This window comes from Micropterus salmoides, unplaced genomic scaffold, assembly GCF_014851395.1.
Source record: "Micropterus salmoides isolate LMB-PRFRI ecotype aquatic unplaced genomic scaffold, ASM1485139v1 Ms_hic_scaffold_21, whole genome shotgun sequence".
NCBI classification, from domain to species: domain Eukaryota; kingdom Metazoa; phylum Chordata; class Actinopteri; order Centrarchiformes; family Centrarchidae; genus Micropterus; species Micropterus salmoides.
The window spans coordinates 10,222,503-10,234,577 of NW_024041262.1; the positions used below are offsets into that span (position 1 = coordinate 10,222,503).

Consider the following 12,075-nt stretch of genomic DNA (forward strand, 5'->3'; position numbering starts at 1 on the left):
GAAACAGAGGAAATTGGTCTCAGATCTTGATCTTTAGAGAGGATTTTTTAAATAACTCAGATTTTCATGAGAGAGGAAGTATATGCAACATTAAAACTGGTGAAGGGGGTATTGTGTTTTTTTCAATAATTTGGTAGGGAGATGGTTTAATACACAGGTTTGTGAAATTATTAAGAACACCAGTGTGGGGCTTTTTTGTCAGTGGTCAAATATTGGTTATATAGTCAATACCAAATTGTGTTTAATTTATGTTTAGTGTATTTTTTGTTCTTTTTAAAATAATTTGAGAGGTTAGCTGCCAATAAAATGCAGATTTTTAATAGCTGTTCTGGTTGATCTTCTAGACTGTTTTTCCTGTTGGCCAGTCAAGTTAGTCATTATCTAAAACCAGAGTATATTACATTTTGTGATTGTTCTAAAGATTGCTTCCACATTTCAGTGTCACCATATTAAGCTTCTATCATGCACACTTCTGTGGTTCACAAATGTGTATATGGCAGCAAGGCTTGGGATCTTCCTTTCACAGTGCTTGAAAGATGGTCATAATTTATCTTGGCTAATCTATCAAAACTGTCTATTGCCCACTTGCTTTGCTAATGGCTTTTAATTCACAATTCTCCTCCACCATATAGAGTAAACCCAGTGGCAAAAGACTGCAGAATGAGATGTTCCTTTCCGTGAATGTCATATATAATGTAAGAGGTAATTTGACATATAATGTGACTTTCTCATTCTCTTTCTGGCTCTGTTCCCTAAGTAATAAAGATCTGCTAAAAGATGTTTGTCTCAGGTTTATTGCACTGTCCTGTTCGTTTCATTAGTGGTTTTTTTCTGACAGGGGCTTTATCCTGAGAGGGGAGAGTGGATGACACACTGGTTCTCCGTCTTTCCAAAACCACTCATCTGTCCATTAGATTTGTGTTTTCTCAGCGCACTGCTCCAGCTGCTGATGCCCTTATGATGAAGCCGGATCACCCCAGCATTATTTCTCATATAGAAAGAAGTGCACTTTCCTTGAGACTGAGTCTGAATCATTAACAATAGCCTGACAATCTATTCATGCATCTAAAGCTCCCATGCACATTCAGTCTTTTTACCCATATGCACTCCTGAAGTCTGCAACATGAGTTCTCTGTGAACCAGGCAGATAAACAGTTTTGTAGAAGCTTTGTGAATGGGGTTGTTATTGGAGATATGTTGTCCCTAGCGTAATTAATGTTGATTTCTCAATTTCCACTACTTCTTTATAAACAACTGGAGTTTACGTTGAACTGCCAGGTCCCTTTTGTCTTTGTCACCCAATAACCAGAAAGTAGGTGTCAAGTCAAAGTAGGATATTCTGTGTTTAACCGTGGGTGGCAGAGCCTGTCAACGATGATGGTAATTGGTTTACACAGGCTTTGCAAAGCTACCAAACCCTGTGTACAGCAAACTGTAGGTGTTGCTGTTCAATCAGTGTTGCCAGATCCTGTTTCTTTCCTTTTCTTTCCAAAACATTTATTTTACAGATAAAGTTATTAGTTATGTAAATGGTAATAATTTTACATAAAAAACACACTATAAGCTTATAAAATAAAATGCATTGTTTATGGTAAACCTGTGGTTCCAATCATTTTTTGTTTGGGCCCCTCATGAAAAAGCTATGTCTGGGCCCCTTGACGTGTCCCAGATGAGACATGAATTCATACATTTCTAAAATTCTCAGATGTTAATAATGTTAAGCAGAACTTTGTGTTTTCTTCTTTCCTACCCCATTAAGTAAAGGCTCTGAAAACATACCACTGATCATCAAATCATTTATTTAGGGCAAATTAGAACTCCCACTTCTTAGTTCCTTGCTGTTTTAAAGCCCAGAACTGAACAATGTGTACTCTGTAGTGAATAAAACCAAACGGCTTCTACTGCCATCCCTGAGTGTCATAAAGAAAACTCTGATTGACTGTGTGATGTGGAGCATGGTTGGATGCAATGTTCAAAGCACAGTGGTATGTCTTCCAGCCTGCACACCAGGCTTTATTGACCTTTCACAGCCAGGAAGGCAGCTGTTGCTAATTGTTTACCACCACATCCTGTTTCCTCACTGCTTGGTTTACTGAAGAAACTCACCTGCATTTAGAGTTATCAAGTTTTCTGACAACTGGGAAAACATGTATTTCAGGCCTTGATGTTTTTTTAAATTGTAACTTTATTTTATCAGTCCCATTGAGATCAAAAATCTCTTTTACAACAAAAGGTAGCAGCCATACAAAATCACAGCATATTAAAAAAACAACATATACAACATCATATACAAGAATCCACAATAAAACTAAAGAACAGCTATTCATACACAGCGACCAGTCAATTGCTCAAGAAAAACAACCACATACCTCCAATAGCACATTCTTTATGCCCCTAAATTAATCAGTGGATACAAATGTTTCAATGATATCCAACCCACCAAACTATAAAGAATAGGTCTTTGCATTTGTAATGAAACATAGAGATGCATGGTACACTGAATTAAGGCACCATAAAATGGATGAGGATGCATGCTCATGCAGTATGTCACCGTAATCAATCACAGACAGAAAAGTAGCTTCCACAAGTTATTTGTTCTTGGCATTGAAAGTGAAACAAGATTTAGTTGTAATATAAAAGCCACTCTTCACTTTGAGCTTCCCAACAAAATTAGCAGTACGTACATAAAATGAAAGCTTGTAGTGTATCCATATACCCAGTTACTATACCCAATTACACGTCCGATAGATCGAACATGAAAATGCTTATATCATCAAGCAACTGTAAGGCCTTGAGGCCTCTGGATCTTGGTGTAACTCTTTAAAATATATTTATATGCAAGCATTTTTTAATTTCTGTTCTGACTTTTACTTGAGTAAATGTTACTTTACTGATCTTTGATTGTGTTTTGTATTCAGTTTCGTAGGGACTACATACAAATGTGGTGTTTTAAACACGAAAACATGAACAGTCAGTTCATGAAAAGACAAAAGTTAAATTAAAAGATTTATTAAATGATATTGTGAATATGATATTGTATCCAAGCTATATAACATACAATATTTGTTGTAAAATACTACACATTTGTTGTTGTTATTCTATATTTTTTAATTTGGTCAATTTATATATTTATGTAAACAATATCTTCTTCTGTTGCAATACGTCTGCACAACACAAACCCGGAGTAATGCACATATAAATATCTGCCACATTGTTCTTTCTCTGCAAATACTTTTATTGTCATTATATAACTTGCATCTGTTTATTCCATATTTATATATTTCTACATTTATTTATGTCAATGTGTGTGTTTGTCTATGTGTAGCATCTAATCACGCAAGCAAATTCCTATGGTATGTGTAAAATACTACTTAATACTACTTAATACTACTAAAATACTAAAGCTATTTTCTGTCTCTTAAGACGATCAAATTTACCATGTAAATGAGATTAAGTTTTTAAAGGCTTTTAATTGGCTTTCTCAGCCTTTGTCTGTTCATTTACTGCAACTATTCCTTGTGCCAGGTTTATGCCTGATTAATTTATTTATTTCCAGTGCTTCAGGATCAACACCTTACATCTGCCTGCTTGCCTGCCTGCTATCCCTTCACCCCTTTAGCCAGCCACACTCACACCCATTCCTCCATTCCTGCCTGGTCACCTTCTACCATCTCCAATTGCTCCCTACCAGCCATCATCTCCTCTCCTCATCTCCAGCCTCCATTCTTACTTTACAATAAACCTTCATAACTTCCCTCACCTCCATGTCTGTATCCTGAACTTGGGTCCACCAACACCACAACAATTACTAGGAGCTATACTGAACCTTACATTTAAACCTCACATTATGTGGTTGTCATTTAAGAAGAAGCCTGGTTTGCTGGCATCAGTAAGACCCTATTTAACATTAGCCAAATGCTAGCTGGCATCATTCTTTTAGTAGTCAATATGACATTACAATAATAGAATCACCATTTACAGCATTAGAAAACCTGTAAAAGTTGCAAGATAATGGCAAAATACTACTGGGTAAGGACCTATCTTGGAACCAATTTTATTTCCTATTAAATAAAAGGAGTAATGACAGCAAAGGTACACCTCTATGCAGATGACATTATTAATTATACTGTGGCACCATATTTAAAATTGACAAGACTTACTTACAGACTGCTTTTAACGTATTGCAGATGTCACATGTTAAACTAAAATAGTTTTAAACTAAGACTCTATTTATGATTGTACAATCTTAACACTAGGTGGCACTCATCTAGAATGGATTACCTCTTACAAATACCGTGGCATCTGACTTGATGACAAGTTGACCATATTGACAACCTCCAGAAACCTGTGTTTTATGAAATGTTCTCCTTTCAAAAAGTACCTTTTTGCTGTGGTGCTGTTATTAATATGCATGCATCTTCATCTCGTTTGAAAAAACTGGATGTTGTCAATCATGCTGGCTAACTGGTGCAAGTGTCCATACACAACATTGTAACTTATATGAAATGAACATCGCTGTGTTTAAGGAGAAAACCCCATTTTATTTCAAAGGCAATCCTGGGTAAATTGCCACAGTACATATCCAGTTTACTGACGTATTTCTCCAGTGGCTATAACACCAGATCATAAGGATATTCACCTCATGGTTCCTAACAACCAAACAGAGCTGGGTAAATTTACATTTTCCTTTCACGCCCGCACACTTGGAATGAGCTGCAAGGTATACTTTACTTGGAATCTTACCCTCTCTTGACATGTTCAAAAATATTTTAAAATCAGTTTTGACAGAACAATATTTTTGCTTTTAAAGTGCCATCATTTGATGATGATGATTCCTTTTAGCCCCTGATCCCTGTATGTTTTGTATCTGTTGTATTTTGGTATGCTTTCTGTGATGTTATCTGTTCCTGTTTGTTCTTTTACATGAAACATTTTTATTGTATGTTTTGCTGCCAGAAAGAGAGATTGTTACATATCTGGGACATTTCTGATTAAATACAGTATAAAAAAACTGAAAATGTTTTCGACCTCCAGTGTTTTTACAAGTTACCTTATTTAAAATGTAAGAATAGTGTTTAAATTAGTTTGATTACTTTTCTAAATTTCTCATTAATGTTTTCTACTGTTATCCATTTTCAAAAGACAGCTTAAGAGGCTATTTAACTGGCAGACCAGTGGCACTGCAAATTCAAACATGAGAACTAATCAATAGCATCAGCATTAAACTGTACTAAAGGGCCCTGGCTGTAAATGGCAAAGGAAGACATTATTGTGCACATGAAAAACATGCAAAGCAACAGTTACATTTATTTTGTAAATAAATTACCTATCTAAATGTAATGTAACTATAGTTATACTCCCCAACTCTCTGGACCTCATATAGCAAAATTTCTGACTATAACACAATATATAGTGAAATGGTAACTTCTGAAACAATTTGGAGGGATGGCTAAAAATAATTAGAGAACCAGAAAAGAGCAACACAATAAACAGAAGTGAGCATAAATATGGGGGCATGAAATATAACTGACATGCAACAAAAGGTGATCACACCTTTTTAGTCATTGTGGCATGCCATTATCTTGTGAGATAATAAATTCACAGTTTTCTTTGCCTAATTAACTTTCAAAACAAACAAATGTTTGAACCCGCTGGTCGGTGACATCAGCCTACTACAACCAATCCAGGAGCTTCTGCAGATACTTTTTTTGGTAATCCTCTTTCCTAATAGGAGCTGACTGATCAGCACCACACTGTGCGTTCTATGCTAAGAATAGTTACGTTGACACAAGCCACATTAACCAGGCTTACAGTGACCGAGGAACCCTTGTTCAGATTTTCTGCTCACTATTTTCTTTGTAGAAGTAGTAATATGTGGTGTTTTTTGAGGTAGACCTATTTGGGATACACTTTTACGCGCTAAACTTGAGAGTGGATATCAATATAGAGGGTTGAGGGTTTAGTGTTTGGCTTTTCATTCTCCCCTTAACTTTTCTTCACGGTCAACGCCGCCGTTATGTTCTCAATCTTGTACGGATTTTTATGTTTTTGTTTGCTGGGCTGTGGGCCACTAGCGAGCGGCCAGCCGGACGATGGAAAGCGTTATATCTGCCGGGCAATACCCCTCAGCGGCGATGCCAGTTGCCCTGTGACATTATTACCGGAGCTCAACGCTGGGAGCCAGGAAGAGGAGCTCAGAAATACTGTCATGCAGCTACGAGAGACAATTTTACAGCAGAAAGAAAATATTTCCAAACAGCAGGGCACCATCAACGAGCTAACCACCAAGCTTTCCCTCTGCGCCTCAGCCACCGACGATAAGAAGTATGACAAGGGTTCCTGGGGTAAAGAAAAGCAAAATACCATGGGGGATGTTCCCAGAGATCCAAATGACAGCATCGACAGTCTTGGAAAAACCATGCAAGGGCTCAAGGACCGGTTGGAGAACCTTGAGGTAAATCAGCACCAATTGCGCAAAGCCATGTGCCATGCATAAAAGCAGTTTTATTCTCAGTAGAGATATACAGGATTACAACACATTGTCAACTCAATGGTTAGCAGCAGACTACCTCTAAGAATCACTAGAGTATGTTTCATGGAGATCAAACAGTGGTGTATGTGGCATAGAGATTATATACGTGACATGTGTATTATGCTGGTCCAACCAACTACTTTAAACCGCATGAACAATGTGTTCCTCACTATCTTAAAATGACAATATGCAAAGTGTCAGTGACTGATTGTTTATTTCTAGCCTCTCCTGCATTGTAATTGCATGAGAGGCAACATGCTTGGGCTTGTTTATTGCCATAGCTAATTCTGAAAATAAGATCATCAAATAACAGGATAACAGAACTGACCAAAAACCTCAACAGTAAACCGACAACTCAAATTTCTCCCAAAGAAATTCCTATCCTGAAACAATATTAAACAGGCAGTGATACAGAAGCAGTGATGCAGCATCACAGTTCTCAAGGGGATCATTGTCCCTGATTATCTCTGTGCACTCCTTGCTCACGCTGTCCTGTCCATCCTCCCTTAGCAACAGCAGACACGGGCCAACATTTCTGGAGCCGCGTTCCCTACTGAGCTCCGCAACCTGCTGCAGCGCCGGCTTGGGGAGCTGGAGAAACAGCTCCTGAAGAAAGTCAGCAACCTGGAGGAGGAGAAGACCATGCTGTCCAATGCCACAGCCGCCTACAGGCTGAAGACTGAGAGCACGCTGAACGCCCTGGTGGAGAGGATCAGTGAGCTGGAGAAAGGTAAAGCAGCCTGAGGGAAACACTGTGTCACTCAGCAGCTGCAACACTGTCAAATTCACACCATCATAACTGAGAGAGAGGATTAGGTCAACTCACCTTGAATTGGAGAAATGTATGAGGTTAGATTTCAACCAGCACATGTGGAGAGGAAAATGGTAGCCTATATGGTGTTGCACAGAAAGAAAACACACAAGTAAAAAGCATGCAACCTACTATGTACTACACTAATGGAGAGGGGCAGAAGAAGGCTCTCAGGGGAATAAAAGAATGAATCAGTGACGGTGAAATAGGGGCGACAGACATGAATGTCTTTTACAATGAAGCGAGCTTTGTTGAAGTCAAACATAAAGGGAGGTGATGCTATTATTTCCGTGCTTTCATCTCCAGACAGTGATTAGCTTGTTTATAGGACACCTCTCACCTCTCGTGCCCTGTCCCTTTGTCTTCTCCCTCCCCCCACCCCCCTCTCGCTCTCTCCACCTGTCTCATTACAGGGGGAGGAGACTTCAAGTCCCCAGAGCAGTTCAAGCTTTCCCTCCCCCAACGGACCAACTACCTGTACGGCCGTTTCACCAAGACACTGCCAGAGATGTACGCCTTCACACTCTGCATGTGGATCAAGTCCAGCGCCAGTCCTGGCATAGGGACGCCCTTCTCTTATGGTGTACCAGGCCAAGCGAATGAGATTGTGCTGATCGAATGGGGCAATAACCCAATAGAGCTGCTCATCAACGACAAGGCAAGTATTTTATGGTTTCTGAAATCTACTAAACGTTTATGGTTATATCATAATATGACAACAAAATGAAATTACCAAAATGTTGATCTACCTACCCTCATGTCAGTGGAAGCTCCAACTAAATATATTCCTTCTGTATGGGTCCAAAAGCCAAGTTAACATTTCGTAAACTGTCTTTTACTACAGCTTGCAAAGTTTTCATTCAACAACCGTACTACACACATGCATTTATGAAATCAAACCATAACTAAGAACATTGCATTTTGACAACAGGTAGCCCAGCTGCCTTTGGAGGTACGTGATGGAAGGTGGCACCACATCTGCATCTCATGGACGACACGGGACGGCCAATGGGAGGCCTACCAAGATGGAGAGAAGCTGGGAACTGGCGACAGCCTGGCAGCTTGGCATCCCATCAAACCCGGCGGAGTCATCATCCTGGGACAGGAGCAGGTAAGGAAGTGAAGTACTCCTTTGTGTTTGGCACATTCCTATATCTGTAGATTTAGTCATTAATGTAGCTCTTTTGTCATGATGAAAGAAAACAGCCACTTACATGGAAACATATTCCAATGGCTTTGTGTTCACACTATCACAAGGCCAACACTTGAAAGTGTAATGTCGAGTAGTTCTACTAATAAGTAGTGTTATTTATGGAGCATCTTTACAGACTGCAGATGGAAGAATATCAATCAGACCTGAAGCAGCAGTAATAACATGGTGGCAGGTTATCATGACAAAACAGTTAAGACAAGAGTAAATCTGCCACCGTCCACAGTCTTCATCCAGACCAACCCGTGTATTATTAAAAAAGCCAGAACGGAGGAATAAGTCAGTCTGTTTTGTGGAAATCAAGTCAGCAGTGTTTGAAGACTGTTATTTTCTATTTTCTAGCTACTGACATGACTGACAGCAAAGTATGAAAATCAGCATTCAGCAAATTCAAATACAATTTAAGAGCTTATAAATTGTGTTTTTAGCCATGCTAGTGGCATGGCTCTAGGAATGGCAATGTCAGCCTGTGGGTTGACATTTGTGGTTTTAAGTTAAATGCCTAAACAACTATTGTATGGATGAACTTTGGTCCAGACATTCATGTCCCCCTCAGGATGAACTGTAATCACTTTGGTGATCCTCTGCTGTAGCTCTCATCATTTGGTCAACATTTGTTCTTCACCAAATTCCTGAAAACTGAGACAGTCACATCAGCCTCAGCTGTATTTGGGTTTCAAATGTTAGCATGCTACACACTAAACTAAGATGGGGAACATGGGAAACGTGACGCCAGCATCAGCATATCCTTGTCTGCATGTTGAGATGCTAGCATGGCTGAACACACTTAGTCGTGTTAGCAAAGTAAAAGCTAAATTGGGGGCAAGGTTTAATGACTAGTTCATCTATACTCCCACAGACTGTTTCCTCCAACTCAGAAAGATAATTACCTTTCATTATATTGTGGTCGATGCTGTTTGAATTTACATCCTGCTGTTTATGGCCCTTACAGGACGTGATGGGCGGCCGCTTTGATGCCGGACAGGCTTTCGTGGGCGAGCTGAGTCAGGTGAACATTTGGGACCGCATTCTGAAGCCGGTCGAGGTCCAGTCTATGGCTAACTGCAGTTCTTATATCCCCGGGAATGTGATCTCCTGGCTAGCAAGCAATGTTGAAGTGTTCGGGAGGGGAGCATTCAAGCGGCCCTTGGAGATGTGTCAGGAGCGACTGCCCAACGCTTAAACCTCGTCTGTCTGCCTCTCTTTAGATTAGCTGGTGTTTCCATCCATTCAGCATTTTTTTATTGTCTGCTCTTACCATTGGGCAGTTTATGGACTTTAATTTTATACATTGGTGTGTAACAATTGTGTTTTATCTGCTATGCACAGAAAGATATTTCAGATGTGTGACCCAGGTGGGATCTCTCAAAATTGAATGTGTGCACTCACGTGATAGATCTGTACCTGTGACCCACAATAGTTAAATTTGTTATGTGCAGGCCGAACACTATCATTGACTGGTGGATGTTTCATTTCTCGTGGCAATCAGAGAGCCACGTACCAACATTTCTGTCTTTCCCATTATTAAGGTACTTCAGTCTGTCACACCCACCTCCATGGTAAAAGGTCCCCTCAGACATTGATGCTAAGACATAGAATACCCCATTCCCACACACTCTTCCCTCCACACTCAAAAACTTTGAAAAAATGAAATAATTAGGAAAAATCCACTCAAGCCACAGGCACACACGTGTACTGCTACTACTGCAAACACACTGAGGTGCAGACATAGCTGACAGTTTGGCACTGACATGTGAGTTGGTGTTGCGTGCTGTGTGGGAGTGAGTAGCAGGAAAGATTAAAGGTCTGGCTACTGTTATGTCTGTTCCGTAACCAGGGAATGGGCTTAGAGCCAACATCAGTCAAACCTCTGATCTTCAAATGCTGGGTCATTTTTAAGAGGAATGTAACTGGAGAAGTGACACTTTATCTGTTACGTGGTATTTTCTGGTAGTGAGAGCATGGACTTATACTTCTGTTGATTTAGTTTTCCAGCTTACGCAGTAGTTAGTGAAAACGGCACCCTGTTGGAAAGCTTTATTCTTGGCATGAATAACTGATACCAGTGATACTAGTGACTCTATCACAGTGCTTTTTTTCCATGCCTTTTTCACTTGAACAAAACCTGTTTAGATGGTGAATCATATTGAAAATATATTCATAGCTTCAGTGTTGTGAAATATTTTTACTTGTGATTTGTAATATTGTTGCAGTGTATTGTCTAACCGAGCATTCAACAGAAGGTTAAAACTATCAGAACTTTCAAGAATATATTTTGAATGTTTTTGTTAGTTTGTTGTTCTATACGCAGTGTAATTTCCCATTATTTAGTGTCTCTGTCCAGAAAAGTTTAATATTTTTCATGTAAGCTCATGTTTAAGGCATTGTGCATCTTGTCTTGTGGCCTTCTTATGGAGACTTAAGTGCCAATAAATGTTTCCTAAGTGTATCCTAAATTATTTACTTTGCCAACAAATGAAAATGTGAAAATAAAGGAAAATCACTGCAATATGAATTTACAAATGTCTGTGTTTTGTCTGTCAGCCATTATATTACAGGTTTCCTGCTAATCAGTATATATTTCACATAATCCATTTTACATATGTTTTGTATTTAAGAGCCCTGTGAAACACATTCGAGCCATCAGATTAGTGAACCTATGGAAGTCTTTGTTTAAGCATATGGCAGATCTACAATCTTTTAAAATCGCCTTGTCTCTTGTTAGCGGTATCTGTCTAGCTGCAAGGTGAAATGGGTGACAGGAGCATTTAATTAAACAGGCTGAGATGGCTTAGGTCAAGCATCAACAGGTGTCCTGGGTGGCATTAGCAACACTTAACAGATGAGAAAGGCCCAAAGGTCGGATGTGGCGTCATAAGCACACTCCCTCAAACAAAGGAGCTCCTTCTATGTAGGGATAAAAATACATGTTTTTCATCATGTTTTACATCAAGTATATGCTTCAATAAACTCCAGACTAATGAAAGGTTCGCCAGCTCTTTAAACACAAGATGAGCTGCTGAACCTGAGATAAACTGAACAATCAATTAAAGAAAATGTGCAAGAAAGATTTTATAGACCGTTTCTATGAATATGAAACGCACCTATTTGATATTTTGACTAATAAAAGCTAAAGAAATGGTGACACTGGCCTAAAAAAACATTATGCTGTATGGGTTTCTGAGACAGGAATTGGATATTGTTGTTGCAGCCTTCACATTATGATCTTTGGTGAAGTCATCTGATTAATTTGTATAATTCACACAGGCTGTTTTTCAGGTGGCCTTGTCTCAGAATTTATGCCGCTTGAATGTTCATATCAATGTGAGGCCCTTCTTTGTTCCTTTTTTACACAACATGTAATTTTTCGGTCACACAGGATGCTCTTTATGTTATAGCCTTTTATCTGGGCTGAAAAGGGGAAAAAAGCAACAACATAAAAGTCTCCATCCGGCTATTCAGAGCTGAATTAAATCAATAATGGTCATGGAAATGGAAAAGAAGATGTCCAAGGCTGGTTTA

The 12,075-nt window shown here is 39.2% G+C and overlaps 1 protein-coding gene across 1 annotated transcript; it reads left to right on the forward strand.

The window, feature by feature from the left end:
- The first annotated feature begins 5,755 nt into the window (after positions 1–5,755).
- Positions 5,756–11,068, forward strand: nptx2b (neuronal pentraxin IIb). The gene is made up of 5 exons (XM_038736085.1): positions 5,756–6,454; positions 7,043–7,262; positions 7,757–8,001; positions 8,275–8,454; positions 9,506–11,068. The coding sequence occupies exons 1-5, from the start codon at positions 6,017–6,019 to the stop codon at positions 9,734–9,736; spliced, it is 1,314 nt and encodes a 437-aa protein (XP_038592013.1). The 5' UTR covers positions 5,756–6,016; the 3' UTR covers positions 9,737–11,068.
- Positions 11,069–12,075: the final 1,007 nt, after the last annotated feature.